The sequence below is a fragment of the Podarcis tiliguerta genome, assembly GCF_965153285.1.
Source record: "Podarcis tiliguerta genome assembly, chromosome: 5".
In the NCBI taxonomy this organism is placed as follows: domain Eukaryota; kingdom Metazoa; phylum Chordata; class Lepidosauria; order Squamata; family Lacertidae; genus Podarcis; species Podarcis tiliguerta.
In genome coordinates, this window is record NC_139538.1 from 78,294,498 (window position 1) to 78,313,881 (window position 19,384).

At 44.4% G+C, this 19,384-nt stretch overlaps 1 protein-coding gene and 1 long non-coding RNA gene across 12 annotated transcripts in view; one reads left to right on the top strand and one right to left on the bottom strand.

Annotated features, from left to right (window-relative positions):
- Positions 1-19,384, bottom strand: part of RET (ret proto-oncogene) — a 115,951-nt gene that overhangs the window by 77,234 nt on the left and 19,333 nt on the right. For 2 of the 7 annotated variants that reach the window (XM_083440324.1, XM_083440329.1), the window contains 3 exons: positions 16,818-17,080; positions 14,711-15,326; positions 11,763-12,289 (listed from right to left, as the gene is read on the bottom strand). The exons of 2 other annotated variants lie outside the window; for them this stretch is intronic. In XM_083440324.1, coding sequence (XP_083296450.1) covers positions 11,763-11,770 — 8 coding nt within the window. In that variant the 5' untranslated portion in view covers positions 11,771-12,289; positions 14,711-15,326; positions 16,818-17,080. Of the gene's footprint in view, positions 1-11,762; positions 12,649-14,710; positions 15,327-16,817; positions 17,081-19,384 lie in introns of those variants that run through there. 3 more of the 7 variants (XM_083440326.1, XM_083440327.1, XM_083440328.1) reach the window with 3 other exon arrangements.
- Positions 1-19,384, top strand: part of LOC310677529 — a 36,233-nt gene that overhangs the window by 14,658 nt on the left and 2,191 nt on the right. The window contains exons 2-4 of one of the 5 annotated variants that reach the window (XR_014511231.1): positions 3,245-3,377; positions 4,367-4,482; positions 6,489-6,618. This is a non-coding gene — a long non-coding RNA (uncharacterized lncRNA). Of the gene's footprint in view, positions 1-3,244; positions 3,487-4,366; positions 4,483-6,470; positions 6,619-19,384 lie in introns of those variants that run through there. The other 4 variants (XR_014511232.1, XR_014511233.1, XR_014511230.1 and 1 more) reach the window with 4 other exon arrangements.

Consider the following 19,384-nt stretch of genomic DNA (forward strand, 5'->3'; position numbering starts at 1 on the left):
AGTGAGTGAGCCAGGTAGGGGCAGAGAGCTGCGAGTGTGAGCGCCCGCGCCCAGTGCGGCCGGCCCCCCCTGCACGCCCCCACGCTACGCCACTGCTAGCATGGCTTCTGCTTGAGCACCCAAAGTGCAGATGGATGCAACTTTCAGCATCAAAAGTGATTAATACCTCCAGCACATTGTTTGGAAGGGCTTTTTGTTGTTAAGCTGCATCCTGTAATGTTTGTACACAACAGATGCCATAATATCATTAGGAGATCATACGGTTGCAATCACAACTACTAACTGCCTGAATTAATAACAGTTTCAAATTAATGAAGCTTGGGGCATCATTGCCATCCTTCATAAACATACATTATGAATCTCTAAAAGTAAATTCCCATCAGTGGATCATTAACAGGGAAATACCATTTTTGAACCAATCAATAACATGAATCAGCTTTTCAAAAGGCACTTGTGCAGGTTTTATTCAAAGAAATAGAATACCAGACGGACAGAGCAGGTACCCTTATTAACCTCTTAATGCAGAACCATATCCAGGAATCACTACCAGCCTTGCATTCAAACAGCCAGTACAGGCATCTGGAGCCACATTCCACACTTCCACCCCATGACTCAACCTGCACTCTCAGCAGCATCTCCTCCTCCTCCAAGCAGCCCCAGGTTTTCCTAGCTGGAAGCATCAAGGAAATCACTGCATGGGCTGTTTTCAGATTTTGCTTTGGCAGTGACTGCTCTTGCCTGTAGCTGGAAGAGATAACAGTAGGGAAAATCACAGATGAAGCCAGAGAGAGAGGAAAAAGAAAAGCAGTTCGTACAGCGAATGCCTTGTTTTCCCTGGCAAAGAAAAGCTGTGGTGGCTGCTAGGGTGAGTGGCTGGCAGCAGTGACAGGGAATCTCAACTTGCCAAAAGCACAAGGCTAGAAGAAGGCTCTCCAGCTGGAGAGCCTAGTCCTGGCAGAGCTGGAGACCAACCCAGGAGCAGAGAAGCTGCAGTGTTCTTAGTATCTGGCTGCACTTATGGGGACTCTTAGCTGGTTGAGCCCTGTTGCAACATATTCACTTTAGCTGCCTATGCTCACTGCTGGAACAAACAAACAACAGTCCAGAATAGCGATGTTCCTGTAGGGTGCTAAGGTACTCGAATGGATGAAGTTAGGGAACTAATGTGCAAACAAGTATAAGGTAACTAATGTGTAGACAAGCTTCAAATTGGCAAGTCAGCCAAAATAGTTTGCTTCTTCCTGACACTAATGCCCAAGCTCTGTACAGTATATGACTATTTAGATCACCCCATTGATTTTGGCATGTTATCTTTAAACAGTATTTATGACTATGGTCTGGAATTTGAGACTCTTGGATTCACAAACTGAACCCAGTCTTCTAGGAGTGCATATGGTATAGTGGTACCTTGGGTTACCTACGCTTCAGGTTACAGATGCTTCAGGTTGCAGACTCCGCTAACCCAGAAATATTACCTCGAGTTAAGAACTTTGCTTCAGGATGAGAACAGAAATCATGCTCCAGCATCGCGGCAGCAGCGGGAGGCCCCATTAGCTAAAGTGGTGTTTCAGGTTAAGAACAGTTTCAGGTTAAGAACGGACCTCCGGAACGAATCAAGTACTTAACCCGAGATACCACTGTATTTAAAATTACATACACACAGGCAGAGTAGCATGCAGGCTGTTTAGCCACAATTCAGTATTTCTCATGACTGGATATATGTCCATACCTTATTTATTTAAGTTTATACAAACATCAAAGAGACAGATTATCTGCATTAACCTTTGGAGATCAGATCTCTTTACTCCTACATTCTAGATCACTAGATACTGATTGAAGTTTGAAGGTGGTATTTGTTTATGGATGAAAACAAATAGCAACTTGCTGAGAAATAAATGTGCTTGAGTGAAAAATTTACATAATATTGGGCATCTACATAATTTATTCTATTATGGACTTGGAAGAGTTTTGCTTTCTACAATGTGACATTTCAGGGTGTTTTTTGGCTCATACAAAGTAAATCATATATCCGGTTAAAATCTACAGCCCTTCTTGCAGCAGAAACTGTACCCAACAATAGTAACCACAGGGTAGGTCAGTGTCCACTAGGTCTTCTAAGGGTTTGGTATACAAATACTAGTTTCCACTTATCCTACCATAACCTAGTATGTAGATACAAGATTAATATGAACCATCAGTCCATGTGACAAACCTAATTTAATAAAGTGGTCTGCCCTATCGATCATGTCCCACTGAATTCAGTATTTCACATAAAAGTGTTGGCTTTTCAATCTTCATATTTCTTGCCATCCAAGGGATCTTTGGTCATAACAAAACTCATCAAGAGATACAGCAAAATAGGTAAGCGATAAAAGATTGGGGACCAGAATTCTGAGGAGGAAACAGAGCCCAAGAGCATTATTTTCCCCCACCACCACAACAAAACTTGAAAAATTGTTTAAAACAATTGAACCCAATCAGATCATGAGACCACCCCCATTAAACTGGGAAGAGGGCCTTTTAAAAGTGAGGTGGCGGGACCACCTGAGGCATGACAACCTAAGCATGAAACCAACATCTGATATTTTTATATTCTTTGGGTCTGTCCAGGTTTCTGCACTCTGTGCCCTACAGCGGGTTGGTTCTTCCCTGTCACAACCAAGGATCCACATATGCCTTTCCCCATAGAAGTTGTTTATGTCCTGGGAGAAGGGCCCTGTGTCCCTGTTGGCTAAAGATACTGCATCTGCGGTGAGGAGCAGGGTTTTCACTGCAAATTGCTCTGAGGATACGGAACAACCAACCTTGTATGGTTCGGAACTCTGCTGTGCTTTTAAGCTTTTCAGAAAGGATGCTAAGCCGGCCTCTTCCAAAGTGCCTATGGCTCTTGAACAAGCTTCTAGATCTTTACTGCCTTATTGTTGTTGCTGGAAAAGAGTATCGCTTTTCTTTAACGGAACATTGTTTATGAGACTGTGATCTTAGATTTTGTGATATTATGACTGGTATTGGTTTACTGTTTAACTTTGTTAGAAGTTGCCTCCAGTCTTGGAGAAGCAAGAAACAAGTGCTTGAAACAAACATCGCCATCATTATCTATGCCATTTAAAGGAAGTCAACTGTGTGTCCAAAGTCTATTTTCTCTGCCTTTAAAGTGCAGGTCATAACCCAAGCGAAAATTCCAAAACAGTTTGCCACAAGGGAAATGCAAGTGTACTGAAACAGTGATTTTAATCACTTACAGATGATGTGACTTCAAGGCACCCAGCTACCCACAGAAGAGGCTGCCTGCTGCAACTCTGCACGAGACCAAGTTCTGGCCTTCTAAGAACAGTGACTCATGCAGAAACACTGGGGTTGGACTCATCTGAAGGCAGGTAATTCTTACCCCAACACATTTAAGCCGTTTAAAGGAGTAAAGGTCATGAAGCGCGCCTCCAATTTTAACTGAGGAATAAAAGTGTGCCACACAGCCAAAAAAAACCTGGCAAGGCCAGACCTGCATGTTAGAATCAAGCCTCCAACTAAAACCATAAAAAAAAAGGGATGATTTAGAGCACACCATGGGGAAGGGATGAGAGCCTTGTCCCTCCCACCGTGTAGGCTTTTGCTCAGCCATCATTTTGCCAACTGGAGCTCCAAGAGCAGAAGAAGCCTTTGCCAGGGGAAAATGTGGCTACTTGGGGAAGAGGAACATAGGCAAGCAAAGAATTCAACTCTCACTACCATTCATGCTGCATTTTTAATTGCCCTCTGTCCTGCCCGTTTTTAAGAATTCACTGTGAGCCCTATCAAGTCATGCCGTCACTGCAGCCAGTTTGATCCTCAGCTTGCAGGAAAAGTAAAGTAATGATTGACTTACACCAAGACTGGAGAACCTGTGGCCTTCCAGATATCACAGGACTAAAATTCCAATCATCCCCAACTACTGGTCACGCTGGTGAGGGCTGATGGGCTCTGGAGGGTTCTCCACCTTAAACTCCAAAGGAAACCACATGTTTCCATGAGCCTCCTGTTACCAAACCAGACTGACATCTCAAACAAACCCCCCACCCACCCTGTATCCACTTTTAACCTGGCCCTTGACTTTACCAGTGAACTGACTTTACTGTCTGCTCTCATTACCATTTCCCAGAAGTGGAGATTATAATATATGTTAGGCTCTTTCTTTCGTTCAGAAGGGCGGGGGGGGGGGAGAGAGACGACATTGAGAGAGACCATTTAAAAAGGGATTTGTTCAGCTAAAAGAAGCTAAGGACACACGGCACTCGTGCATTCAGCGCTCTGTAATGCGGTTTGAAAACATGCGTTGTCTAGGTTGTCACCCTGACTGACAAACGGCTTTCTCCTCCATTAATATTCACAGGGGATGCTTCTTTTTAGCATCATGTGTAAAAACAGCCTGGCACTTTTCAAAATGGTCTGCAAATAAACCACTTGATGCCAAACTGCTGAATATAGATGTGGACCAGATCAGATCATGTAAGCCAAGATCATCAAGATCTAAGCAGATCTTGCACTACAAAAAATATTCCCTTCATCCAGAGGAATTTCTTTCCTGTTAAAATTAAGAGAAACTTTGCATGCAACCCATAAGTTGCCAGAATCTTCTAGGATATTTAGCCAATGGGATGGAGCGGGGCAACAGTATGACCACATCAGTAATACAGTCCAATATTGAACAGAAGATATACTTACTAAATTAATCCATACTAGTATAATGAATTAAAAGCATTCTGTAGCACAAAGCAAGCATAGCTGGTGACCACTGGCAACACATGGCCTTGTGGAATGACTGTGTAAGGAGAATTCCAGTTGCAAGTAAAGAACCAATATTTTACAGTACAGCAGAGGTTTAACTATATGTCACTGATATGTTTATGAAGTTATACATAGTTTAGTTTTCATCACAAAGCAAATAAAAAAAAAAGAATTAAAAGCATTCCACACAATGGCTATTTCTGTCTTCCAACTTTAACAAAGGAAGACCTATACAATGTGTGTTTTATACGATCAATAGCTGTTATTATGAATCCCTACTGCAGAAAAAGTTTATTATTAAATCGAACATGTCTCCAGAATACTCAGTGGCTATAGGCCTTGTTTGTACCTAAAGCTATGAAGGGAAAGCTTAGTCTGAACCTAAGCCCTATCTATAGTTGCTGCAGCCTGAAACAATATGCAAGCTGACACAAAGCTTTTCTTCAGAATTCGCATATATGCTGTGCTGTTCACCAACCAAATAATATTTAGGAAAATGCCTAAAAGAGGGGAAGGGTGCACAAAATAAATATATTGGTTAGGTTAATACACAGATGTGTATTAGTGGAAACTGCTTGCAAAACTGTGTGTTAGTCAAAACTACATATAAAACATGTGTGTTAAAAGAAAGTCACCAAAATGCTAAAAAAACCATGATGGGGATCTCTAAAAAAAAGTAACAAATTGCAGCAAAAATCAGAAAACTGAATTTAAGATTGGCCATTATTCACTCAGGATTTAGCACAAGGCAATTAATAAGCAGTTTCGGTAGTTCCCCCCCCCCCCAACTTGGTTTTGACCCAATGGTGGGCTATTGACTTTAACACCAATGATTCCTGGTCCACCAACTGGTTAATTTAAATTAGGGGTGGGGAACCTCCAGCCTGGGGCTAAATTTGGCCCAATGTGGCCCTCAATAACTCCCTATGTGGCCCTTGGGACTCTTCCCAGGCCACGCCTCCTTCTGAGGCCACAGCCCTTCCTGGTACTATTTGATACCCTCCTCAAATGCCTTGAACTGTACCTGGTTGCCTGAATGGAGGGTGTTGATGTGTATAGGAACCTCTAGTTTTTGTGGTGCTAGAATGTACAAAGTACAAATGTAAGAGTCATATTTGTGTCCCCCCCCATCTCATTTTTTTCACCTCTGGTCCTGCCCACCAATAGGATCTGGCTCCCCATAAGGTTGCCCATAAGGTAACTGGGGCCCTTGGGCTGAAAAAGATTCCCCACCTCCGTAGCTGAAAAGCCTTATTCACAGTAGAACAATATCTGCCTATAGTAATTATTCTATAGGGGTGGGGAACCTCATGGGAAACCTTCCTGGCACAGAGGCCACATCCCAGAGGTAGGTAGGGCCAAGGGCAAAAGTAGACAACAAGTGTGACTCCCACCATTGCAAAATAGGCTACATTCAGGCAACACAAAAGTCAGAAGTATCAACACACACCCCTCCATCCTGTTAAGGCAAGCAAGCAGTACAGGGGTACCTCGGGTTAAGTACTTAATTCATTTTGGAGGTCCGTTCTTAACCTGAAACTGTTCTTAACCTGAAGCACCCCTTTAGCTAAGGGGGCATCCCACTGCGCCGCCGCACAATTTCTGTTCTCACCCTGAAGTAAAGTTCTTAACCCGAGGTACTATTTCTGGGTTAGCGGAGTCTGTAACCTGAAGCGTCTGTAACCCGAGGTACCACTGTATCACCACAGCTTGCCTTCTCTGGGCAGGAATCTCTGGAAGGAGCAACAGTGAACCACGGGAGCCCAGACAGCAGTCTATAGTGGAGCAGTCCAGGCAAGTGAAAAGCTGTCCTGAAGTGCTAGCGACTATGAATAAACCAAAGATGCATTATAATCCAAGCACAAGCCGTATTTCTTTTCTCTAACCTTCAGTATGGATTAGAGATAAAGGCTTTCTGTCGTACTGGTAGCAGCCTAAGATTTCATTGTTCTATAAAAATAATAATGAGCTCATGACTAATACCTGACGGTTCATAAATTAAATAAATAAAAGCATCCCAACAAAACAACATAAAAAGATCAGGCGTACATGTTCCCCATCATTTTTCCACGTCAACTATTAATTTTATTTATAAAGCATGGTGTGTGGAGGGGGCGGGGCACGCGTGTGTGCAATCCTGCAGTTGGCATTTGGCTGGCGTAGTCACCAAGTGGCATAAGCGCCATTGCCACCGGTGGAGAGGAAGGCCCACTGTCAGGGTACCACCTATGTCCTCTGCCAACAGTGTGGGCCAAAACAGGACATTCCTTGTGGGTGTCAGGGCAAGTTCCATGAATAATACCAAGGATTCTAAGCTGCCACCACGTGCTCCCAAATGGGCATCAAAGCTATGCCAGCCCTGGGACTGGCCTACTTATCGCCCTTTGTGAAAGAAACAGAAATGGGAACAGCAGCCACACCACCACCTCCTGCTCAGGGCACGGCTAGTCAGCAGGACTTTGGGTGTGTTGGCTGCTGAGCCACACACAACAGAACTGCTCTTTGTTACATGCTTCTCTGCATATGATGAAAACATCCATCAAAGTGAAACATCTTAAAACCTGTGTGGCCCACAGCCTGCAGCAGCAAAATCCCCATTTAGAATCCGTCATCTCTGAAGTACTTCTCAAATAAAAAATGCTTTAACTTCCCAACAAAAAGGGCACACACACAAAATTTGCCGTACTTATGAGTTCCATAAGGAGGGCATCCCAAACTCTGAAACCACTGCCCTGTGCCCTCATTGTTCCAACGTCAGTCGAAGAGAGTATGTGAAGGGGGGGGGGCTGGCCAGCCCAAGACATGCTGGTATCTGAGGCAGAACAGCAAATGAACCCCCCTGCCTCGTGCACCATCAAATCGGGGTGCATTAAGTATCAAGGCTGGCCAGGTTATTTTAGCACCCAAGACAACAAAGCATTACAAGCAGCTCTCCCTGGGATTAAACAATACAATACATTTGTTGCCTGTTCGCAATTCCCAAAATCAGCTGTCGGAAGGCAGCCACCTCACTCTATGTAACAGGAGGGCTGGCACTCTCAGCAGCTGATTGGAGAGGTATATATGGGGGAAATGCTCCGTAAAGCAGGGGTTTCCAAATTGTGGTTTGCGGTCCACCTGCATGCCTCATTCAGGTGGTCCATTGTTGTCTGCCTGTGAACAACAGCAGGAGCAGTGGCTGGGAACAGTTGGCGCAGTGCATTAAATATTCACATTGATTTTACTTGTATTTTTACTGCTTCTATTAGTTTTCATATGTGTATTTTATTATTTGCTGAATCCAAACTGCAACACAATAAAATACAATATAATAAATAAAAGAAACAAAACAAACAAACAAAAAAACACACGCTAGCACAGCACATTACATCACAATTGCTACAGAAGGCAAAAAACAAACCAACCACCATTAATGGGTCTATCAAGACCCTCAGCAATTCTCAAGCGGTCCATGGGGGGGGGGGGGAGAGAGTTTGGGAATCACTGCCCTAAAGTACAGTACACGTGTAATGTTCTAAGGCGGAAGAGCTTTTTACTTTTTAGAGGTACATCTAAGTTCACCCAAATATGACAGTTCGGTGTTTTGAAAACACCTACATCACCCAGGCACACTCAGAGACAGGGATTGGGGGCATGCACAGAGGCAAATGCAGCTTGGCTACTGGGTAGCAGGGGAAATGGCCCTACCTAATTGGTCAAAGATCAATAAATCTGGGCAGCTTTCAAAATTCATCCAGAAGTCCACAGTACTTTCCTGTTACCTATGTGGATATTTCAGTAACATAAATAGGAGCTGGTGTCACACCTCTTTCCGACTTCATTTCTCCCACACAATAGGCACCTTTTGTGCTAGACACCCTGCATTCCTAATTAACATTGTCCTAATAAGCATCTGCAGCTATGTTGACTCAAAAATTTAAAATGGCATTAGTCATCTACTGAGGTCCACAAGCGGAAAATGTGCACCTAAGGAAGCTAACTTTGTTACTTTGCTGCTGAGGAAGGGGGCACTTCCAGTGGCAAGTTTGTTTTCAAGCCTCATGAGGAAGGAGGCAAGAGTCTCGCATGTGAGACAAGAGCAGCAATTGGACTTCAGCCCCACTTTAGAATGTTATCTCCTGACATTGACTCTTAACACTCGTTCATGATGCTTTTGAATAGAATAAATATTTAGTCAATGAGATAAATAAAATGATCAGCAGACTTCAGTTCACATGAAGCTCAACTAAGATAACGAGGAGAAAAGACGGTTAGATAAAAAGACTCAGCTATGCCTCCTGTTGGACCCAGAACCTGTATTTGGTATTTAAGATCAATCAGCTTCGGTGAGTAAGGAAGGAGGAAACTGAGCAGCATTTGCAAATGCTCACTAAAAGGAAGTTCAGAACTGGCAAGCATTCAAATATAAATGTGCTGCATCTTGCAGTTCTCTAGAACAACCTCTGGTCCTATACAAACCAGTGTCGTAGGGAGTTCTCCTGCGCAATGCCACCTCCCATATGTTGGGGTTTGTAGTTAATCAAGCTACTGAAATGAATGGGAGCTGCAAGCTCCTGCACATTTAGATACTGATTAAACAGGAGAACTTTCCCTTGCATTGTTCCCTTATTGCAGTTTGTGCCATTGACCATTAGTATTTTTCGCCAGATCTCCTACACCTGCAATTCCAGTCCCCACACAGGAAAATCTGTGTTCTTTTCCTTTCTATCTAGATCTGCATTCAGCATGGCACATGCTGCTAGACAGGTGTTAAGTTACATGGGGGCAGCATTACCCAGCACACAAATACAGCAATGGGCACACCTGTAGCTGCTAAATTTCTGCTTCTCAGACACACAAGCTCTGAAAGAGAAAAAAGTTCTGACATATACACACACACCCCAATTCACAAGTGGCACAATCCAGACTCATAAGCATTCATAGCATCACTTCTGAAACAACCCTTCTAGCGGTTTTCTATTTGTTAAAACCAATAACCCGATTCTGCAGCCAATAACCCAATTCTGCGTACATTTGCCAAGAAGCAAGTTCCATTGAATTCAATGGGACAATCTCAGGTCAATTCCACAGTATTGTCATCTAAGAAGCTTTGATATTTAAAGCAGATGGGCTATTTTTGAAAATGTGTTTCTATTCTTCATCCAGTATGCAGATGCTAAGAACATAAAAGCATAAAGGTTACAAACATTAAAGAAGTAAAGAAGGCGGCAAATTAATGTTAAAGGGAGAAACATATTCAGTTTCTGGATTAGCATTTGCACTAAACCATATTCAGTTTAAAGGAGGAGACCTAAAAGCAGCTTCGAAATTAATTTGTGATAAATATGATGCTGCATTTTACAGTGAAACATCAGTTTCCAAAACATGAACATGTGTATTCAAAAAATACAACACTGTACTGCGGGGGGGGGGGGGAAGGATAGTGAGAGAGAATGAGAATGATAATTGAGAGAATGATAATATACTGTCCTTCCCTCTCCCCTCCTTCCATGTCCACCCATACCATCAATATTTAGATTGTAAGCTCCTATGGGCAGGGACCTGTCTATTTTGCCGCCGCTGGCATTATCTAGAGAATAATTCAAAGAGGCATAGCCTAAGCAAAAATCTCTATTAAACACATTTCTGAAAACATTCAGTACACTTTTGAGTATAAAGAGAAAACGGGGCTTTAAAATGTTTGCATTCTATCGATTTTGACCTTGATGTTATGGTTTCAAGCTGCAAACACCAACTGAAGAGGCACAGAAGTTTAGATTGAATGATGGACTTAAGGAAGATCTGAAATAGGGTAAGGGTATTCTTAATAAATGTGTACGACAGAAGAAAAGGCTTGTGTAAGTCAATCAGTGCTTCCAAGACTCAAACCAAAACCTCCTTTTTCCACTGTTTTTAACTGATGGCTATTTAAAACCCCTGTGAAGCGGTTTAAAATTATTAATCACGACCCAGAATTCGGCAAACGATCCTCCTCTAGATCAGCCACTGATGTTTACCTACCTGAAAAAAGGTATTCCTTTGTTTTGGCTTTTGTTATTTTGAATGATTTAAAGGGGACCCTCACCCCGGGAGAGTGCGAACAAGTTTCTTTACAACACGCAAACTTTGATTTATTCACGTAAACATCAGAAACGCTTTGGCAAACACGGCCAGATGGAGGGGAGGAAGATAATGGCTTTTTCTGTTTGCCTTAGAAACTAAACAGCTGCGGGAAGCATCATCTGTGTGGCGAGCCAATAACTTTTCATCTTGTAGGCTCTTCCATTTATCAACCTGAAGCCAATTTAATTTGGTGATGGCGGGGAGAGAGAAAGATTTTTTTAAAAAGATCTTTCATAAACTTTTAAAAAGTCATTCCCCATTTTTGCATCTTGATTTGTTTGAAATCAGGGTTTATACACAAGAATGATGAGATTGTAAAAAGAAAAAGAAATAAAAGAGTAAATCAAGAGCTAAAGATCACAGGCATATTAAGGGGTGGGGTCGTTTCGGAGCACAGTCTGTCATCACCAGGAAGGGTGATCCGAGTAAAAGTTAACCATTTTAAGACTGCAATCCGAAACACATTTCCTAAGACATAAGCCCCCTTCCCCAATACAGAGGGCCTTATTTCCAAATAAACACACACGACGTCTGCAGTCCTATGCCTACTCAGTCCCACTGAACTCCCTGGGACGCACAACTCAATCCTATGTTTCTTCGGAAGTAGCACTTAGTTCAATGGGGCTTACTCCCGAGCAAGTGAGCTTCTTAGACTGGCTTCCTTAGACACGAGTAAACATGCGTAAAACGGGGCTGCAACACCCCCACGGATCCCAGCAGAGTAAAGCCGAGCAGGTGCTCAACGCTCTGCACAGAAATCCACGGAACGAGGAGCCAGCTGCACGTTTACAAGGAAACGCATCTCACTGAGAGTATATTCAATTACTGTAATGCGTTAACTTTGGCTGAATCGTGCCCTAAACCAGTGCGAAGAGGGTTTCCCCATCAGATCTACTTACCCTCGCATAGGACGACGACACTTAACGCCCAACGGGCTAAAGGCATCTTTCCCCCTCGCAATAATCCCATCGCCTCTCCGAACTTCTTCGACGGCAGGGAAGAAGTCTTGGCAAGGCTCTCTGGAGTTCAAACGTGCACGAGATAAGATAGTTCTCCGCGCTCCCTCCAAAGCAGGCGCCTGGGTCTTGGGTGGGGAGACGACAGTCCGCTCCTCAGTCAGGTCGCCCCATCCTCCGAAGGGTCTCCAGATCCCCCTCCTCTCACTTGCGGCTGCCAAACGCCAACAAGACCAAGGGCTGGACTGGAGGGGGGGGGGTCCCGTCTGCTCCTGCCGGCCTGAGTCGCGAAGAGCCGCGCTTGGGGCGCCTCCCAGGTCTCTACTCTCCCCAGAAATTGAAAGAGAGGTAGAGACACAGAAGCGCGCACGGACGAGGCGGATTCAGCCCACCTGCCTAGGCAGCACTGGCTCAACTCCCGTTGGTCTTTAGCCGCCCATCGGAGTCTACGGGGTGCTTCTTCATTGAATCTGGAACAGAGGATGAGGGGGGAGAGAGATTTGAGCGGGTTCAGACCGTGGTGGGGGGGAAGTGGAAATTAAGATCTGCTCCGTTTGCTTCCAAGGCGGCTGGCGCGCTCAGGAACTGCACGGCTGCATTGATCTTCTCCAAGTGCACTTTGCAGCGCCCCCTCCCAGGCGAAGGGGGAAAGGATGCCGCTCCGACGCCTCCCTCCAGCCGGGAATGGAAGGAGTTCAGTCGCTCTGCTCCGCAAGATCTAAGAGCAGCTCGGCTTTTGTGCTGAGCGAGGGGCGGTGGTGCTGCTGGCTGCCGCCTGGGGTGGTCTGGGCCAGCTGGGAACTTGCCTGGGTCCTTGCGGCGGAGCTGCCGTGCGCCTAATGAGGCTGCTGGCAGGCAGGCACAGAGCGAGCGAGCGAGCAGGGCTGTTCCCCCTCCTCGCGGTGGAGCTGCTGCGCGGATGGCTCGGTCCAGGCAGCAAATGGACAAGCCGCTCTCTTTCTCCCCCCCCCCCCAAGTTAATGAACAAATTGCAGCAGCGGGGGGGCGGAGGAGGAGTGTGAAACTGATCAGGGGGCAGGGCGCCTGGCTGCAGAGGCAGGAAGGGACCCACCGAAAGGGGACCGAAAAAGAAAAACGGGGGAGGGATCAAAGGAGGGCAGAGCCAAGGGGCAGCTCAGGACCGCTTTGCTACAGGTGCTGCTGCTGCAAACTCCAGGTGTAGGAAGTTTGGGCGAGGGCGCCTAATGCAAAAGACCAGCATTTGGAAACGCAACTGGTCCTTGCCTAATTTCCGCAGCGTTTTAAAAACGAAAGCACCCAGCAGTTTGGAGATGGGGCTGCATGCATACAGCTTCCAGGCGCAGAGGCCGGGGACGCCGTCATTTGCTCCCTTCGCCGGGCTTGGTTGCAAGACAGCAAAAGCAGAATGGAAGGCTTGGCTCTTGAAAAATGGCCCGAGGGGTTGGGACAAGCCCAGAGCTGGGTGCGGAAGGTTGGGCCTGCAAAATCGAGGCAAAAAGTAGGGATGGGGTTGAACCGGGAGGACACCCAACAAACATGCGGAAAGGAGTTACCAAAAGATCTGGAGCAGGGTAGGGGGGCGGGGAAGAGAGGTGATAGAGCAACAGCAGCCTGTCCTCTGTAACTACATCTTAATACGAAGGTACTGATTTCAGAATAGTAACTTGCCCCGCCCTGGATACATTAAACATGCTGAATAATTAATTGCTGGGGAAACAGATATTTTTGTCTGATGGTGAGAGGATGCTTAAGGGTAGGCAAGCTACCTGGCAGATGCCCAAAGTAGCCTAGAATGTATGCCCGCAGCTGCTGCTTATTAGTGTAACACCACTTTTGAACCACAAATGAGGTGGGGGGGGGGACTTTTCTCAACCTATTAGCTTTCCCAGCAAGCCATCAATACTCAGCTAAAAGCCCCAGCAAACGTTGCATGCATTGCGGAATGGAAGCACTTGAGTGCCTCAGCCACTTCTGTTGCATAATGCCAACACCATCTCTGTAGTTCCCTCTGTGTACAATTTCTTTTTCAGGGGAGAAAAGTTGGATGAACTTTCCACACTGGGACCTGTCCCCTTTTTTGGAATATGTTGCAAGAAGTTGACAGGGCTTACTCTCAAGTTAAGTGTACTGGGGGTTTTCACAAGCCTTAAGAATAAAAATTTAAAAATCGGTGTTCGAAAACACCTACATCATACAGGCACACTTATCAGAGATGAGTGCATATGCAGCAGCAAACCCAGCTTAGCTGCTGGGTAGCAAGGGAAATGGCTCTACTCGCTTGGGTGAAGATCAATCCATAGGAATGCTTTTCGGCTTCTGGAAGTTTCAGATAACATTATGCATTGCTTGCCCAGGAAGCATTACTTAAAAACTCTGCAAATGTTATGTTTATGTTCCCGAGAAACCCTAAGAACAGCTACTAAAACGACTCAGTATTATGGAGCCCTAAATGAATGCACACACCAGTAAGAATATGTTCATATCTGCAAGTATCCAGTCTAGGAATTCACAAAGTCTCTGTCATGAGAAATAAATATAAGGAACTATTGGGTCTAGAGTAGCTTGAAAGCTGCATCTCTGCAGGATTTACTGCTCTGAGGTCCCTTACCCCACTCCAAGAACCTGGAAGGTGGGTAATTGAGCCATATGCCTGCATCATGTTCAATTCCATAATTCCCCACTCTCAGATATGCCATAACTGCTCTTTCCCTTAAGGGAGTCTACAAGAGTCACCTCCCCATAACTTGTCTCCTTCCAATCTGGAGTCATGAGAAGCACAGTGATTCATACAAAACTTACAAAGCGTGGGGAATTCTTACTCTTTCACACTGTATTTTTATGCTGTGTACCACCCTGAAATCTACTGATGAAGGGCAATATAAAGAAGAAGAAGAAGAAAGTATACTTGCCTTGTGGTGAGGAAGTATGACAAGTTTGGAAAATACTTCTCTGGCTGGCCTGACTGCTGATGCAAAACAAACCTAATGATGACATCAGTAACTTTACTGTCACTATTTGTCAGCAGCTCCTCTTGCTTTTGGATCACAAGTCTATCCAATTTTCAGAGCTATTGGAAACTGTTCTCGAGTGCTGCGTTGCAATTGCACATAGGGTACACCATGTGCCAGAAGAGCAATATCAGGTGATGCTGCTGTGCCTGAGTCAGTGATTACAAAATGTAGAACAGTCTTTTCTCATAACCAAGCAGCTATCTCTTCTTCCAATAAAACCAAGCTACCAGGAGTTATTGATTGCTTAAAAACAAATGGAACATTTGCTGTGCCTTGTTACACTGTGGGTTGTGATCACTCCCTTCTCTGTGTATGCCTTGGAATGTTTCCTTTTTGGTTTCACTTTCATTTTGCCATCGCTCCTGTGTTGTAGAGTGATTCCTTCACTTGCTGTGTTGGCCAAGTCTTCTCTCTGCTTGGAATAAATGAAGGAGGTTGTGCTAGATGTTTTTATGGCTGTAGGCAATTTGCTGCTTCTGTGATTCCTCATGCAAGCACATGTCTGGAATCCCACCTGGGGAAAAGCAAATGGGGTAGATTTCTGATCAAAATCACCCTCTCCTAAAGCTGATTTTATTTTTTCTTTAGAACAGCCATTGTGGCTTCCTTTGTATGCAACATATAGTCTGCCCCCAACCCCAACTCTCTGTTATGCTGTTTTCATCAGCCAAGCCGGTGGCAACTTTGCCCTCCTTGAAATATCTAAAGACTAGAATGACTTTCGCTTATTCAAGGAACACCTAGTGTACCTATTGATTGATGAGGGTTTATGAGCCTTTTGATTACTTTAGCACTACTTTCCTCCTTCCCACCCATGTGTGTTGTGTGTTTCACATTGCAAGTCTGAAGGCAAGAACTGTCTCTTTACAGATTTTTGCAAGCTCTTTGGGAAAAGAGCAGGGTGAAAATGCTTTAAATAAACAACGGAAACACCCACCCACCACAAAATTAGTAGAAAATGAGGACTTCATTCACGACACATTAAAAAACCAAATGGAGAATAACAGAAAATCTAATCACAGACTATCTGAATGTAGTGCAGACATTTTCTGCAATGATCACAGCCATGTATCTGCTAATATCATCCTCTAGGCCTTCAGTCTATCATGTTTATGTGCCATTTAATCAGATCCAAAGGCTCCCATGGTTGGTCAATTCTCAGCGTATTTCATCATGTAGTAATGCCTGCATTGCTTGAGCAACTGAGGCATGGTAGGCGACTATACAGCTGCCCATGATATATTTGTCTGACCAGTTAAACCAAGCTCAAGCAGTCTGAAAAGCCAATAACCTCAAAGCTGCCCTAACAAATAATGAAGTTTGTTACGGACTCCATTTCTGGATCTCCAGCCTACATCCGCAGACTGTGCTAGGCTCTGCATTGATCCACCAAGTTCTCTTCTGGCTCTACATAGGACTGACAACTCATCCTGAACCACAACTCCATCCTGAGAGGCTAGCTGTTGTTTACCACAGAAGTTTGGGAAGGGTTGTAGCTCACTGGTATAGAGTGCCTGCTTTGCATTCAGAAGATCTCAGGCTTGTTCCCCAACAATTGCAATTTCTGCTGCATTTCCCCATCCAGGTAATGCTGAAAATGTACCTTTATTTGCTAACCTTCCCATCCACAATGCCATGCAAAGTAGCTAACCTGCGGCAAAGTCTCCCCTGCCATACCTTTCATAAATAGCCCTAATCAATCAAGTCTGTTTCAGCTTCCTTCAATTTTATTTTAAAAAGCAACAACAAGCATCATTTCCATTAATAGAAAATATTAGTCCATCCTGCAGTGCTTACCTAAGTAGCAAAAACATTAAACTTTGGAAGCATAAAATATAAATGATCTATATTGAGCAGTGAGGTCACTGCTGAATCATAGTCCTAGTCAAACGTAGGTCATAATCAAAGTACTAAAAAGCCTGCAGGTCATAATCTGGTCAAAACCTCTGCTCTACACAGAGATGGGCACTAAGAGGCCCATTGACTTTCCCAACGTAGAGCATACCTCATCTGATCCGAGAGAATGGATAGCTGGTTTGTTGAGGGAGCACACCAGAAGGAAACGGAAGCTCCCTGTGGGTCACAGAAGCATTCCTGAATCCAGGATAAAGCTATACCGGTGGGAGGTACAGTGCACAGAACCAGAAGAGACAGCCTTGCTTCCAGGAACTATGATGGCGTGACAAGGATTTGAGCCAATGTGACTGCAGCGTGGAGCGATGAATTTACATGCATTCGCATTTTGCACAAATGGCTTCCCGCAGTCTCCTTAAAAAAGAAAAACAGCCCAAAGTGAACTCAGCAACTCTGAGTGAGGACACAATATTATTCATTTATTCTACTACTGTGATCTTCGGATGAAAGGCGGTATACAAATTTAATTAATAATAAAAATAACATTGAATAACAATGTATTGGGGTGGGGTGCCCAAAATACTTCACTTTATTTCATTCATAAATAAAACAACCCACTAGTAATACAGATCAGCAGTTGGAGGGTCAGGCTGAAGAACAAATATAGGGGCTCACATAAAAGGCCACTAAGTGGCTGTGTTTACATGTAATCATAATCCAAGAAAAATGGCTTTGTAAACCAAGCCAGAACTGCTTGCTGGTCTAAAACCATTCTTGTTGGCTTATGCATCCTGGCTTATTAGGGCAAAGCAAACCACAACCTCAGGCTCAGATGTAATGCTAAGCTATCCTCTTCCTGCTTTACCTGCCTGCACCAAAAGAGAAGCAAAGTGAAGAGTTCATGCACCGTGTGGTTTGTTAAGCCAAACTTCTTGGCTTATTGTTACAGGCCAACATGGGTGGTGAGTTAATGGTTGAGCTGAGGCATACAGGCCTCGTGCTTATGGAGGTTATAAGCCTGAATTTCAGAACCTACCATGCCACAGTTCAGAACTTCAGACAGAAGTTCACATGATCGTATGTTCCTGCTTTCAAAAACATCTTCATAAATAAAACTAGCATGTTAAGTAGAAGGCCAGCACCTCTGTCTTGAAATCAGCTTTCCAGCTATCTATTCGATGCTTTCCGAGAAACGTTCCCTCTTCTAATCAACGCTATCCCTACCATGTAGGATAACTGTTCCCACTATCTACAAAACACTGTTGCTCACCATCCTCTGCTCACACCTAACTTCTAGAAAACAGAGCTCTCTCTATTTCTTTCCATCACGTTATATAGCAAAAAAAAAAAAATCACACCCTCCAAATTACAAAGATAAAAGATATTGCAAATGGTGGCTGCTAATTTTGCCCATTAGTTTGCAGATTGGCAGATGACATAACCCACAAAGCCCACAGACTTCCTGTGCTGTGTTGGCTTCATATCCCAAGCAGCAATGAGAACAGCATGAAGGAACGTTCTCTACATTCCCAGTCCTGCTAAGCTGCCTTACTTGGAGGCCCCAGTCTGGCCCCACCACAAAGAAACATCCCTGCCTTCCCCAGGTTATGCCCTCTAATGTTTTCTGGATACACCATGCCAGTAGGGCCCAAATGTTCTAGGCTGCATTTCTATATTCTTTCATGAGACTTACTTCAGCGTTGACATAGGCTGCAGTCCTGTGCATAGATACTGAGAGTAAATCCCACTGAACTTAAGAAAACCACCCACACCATTAACCTTGAAGGCTTTCGTTTAAGTTGTGCCCTTGGGTAAGGAAGCCCAGGGTCCTTACAAATTGCTGAAAGGGCTCATATAAAATAGGGGGTTTTTTGCATTCAAGAAAGATTTGCTTGCTTATTTTTGCATGCTGGGAATCTGTAGAGACAGTCTGAGAGCTGGAAATTAACAGAGCAGGAAAAGTAGAAACTAATGAATCTCTATCAGGATAATAATGTAGGAAAGACAACACGCAGGCAAAATATGCCTCAAATCAATGGTTTGCGTAGAAATGTTTTACCCTCAATTGATCTTGCTCTTGAATCATATTTTTTTGAAGAATGTCAACCCATAAATGAATCAATATGGGTGCCATCTAAAACTAAAGAACAATTGAATGAAATGAATGAAAAGGCTTTTTAAAGTCATGGGGACCAATACATTTGGGCTGAGGCAGGGTTGGCTCACCCATGAGGCAAGGTGAGGAGACCGCCTCAGGCAACAGGCTCTACTGAGGCAGCAGATCTAGCCACCAATGAATGCACTGCTGCTGCCGTAGTGGCAGCAATAGCTGCAGTGCACTCCTTGGTGATCAGACCTCTCCCTGCCCCCACAGTTCCACCTCTACAGTGGCCTCTTTGCCAATAGGAGGTACTGTGAGTCCCCTCCCACTCTTGTTCCCAATATTGATCTTTATCCCCCCCACCACTTGTTCCTGATGTAGCTATTCATTTACCCCTTCTTCCCTGGTGGGAGAGGGAGTGCCATTTTGTGGTTCGCCTCAGGTGCCAACAAGTCTTGAGCTCTAGACAAAGGTCCTAGAATTTTTCATCCCAAAACTTTTTAAACTACCATAATCAGGGCCAGCCCAAGACATTTTGCTGCCTGAAAAAAACAATTTAGCAAAATAGCATGCCAGAGATTATACTGAGCTGAATAAGGCCTCAGGCCTAATGTTTA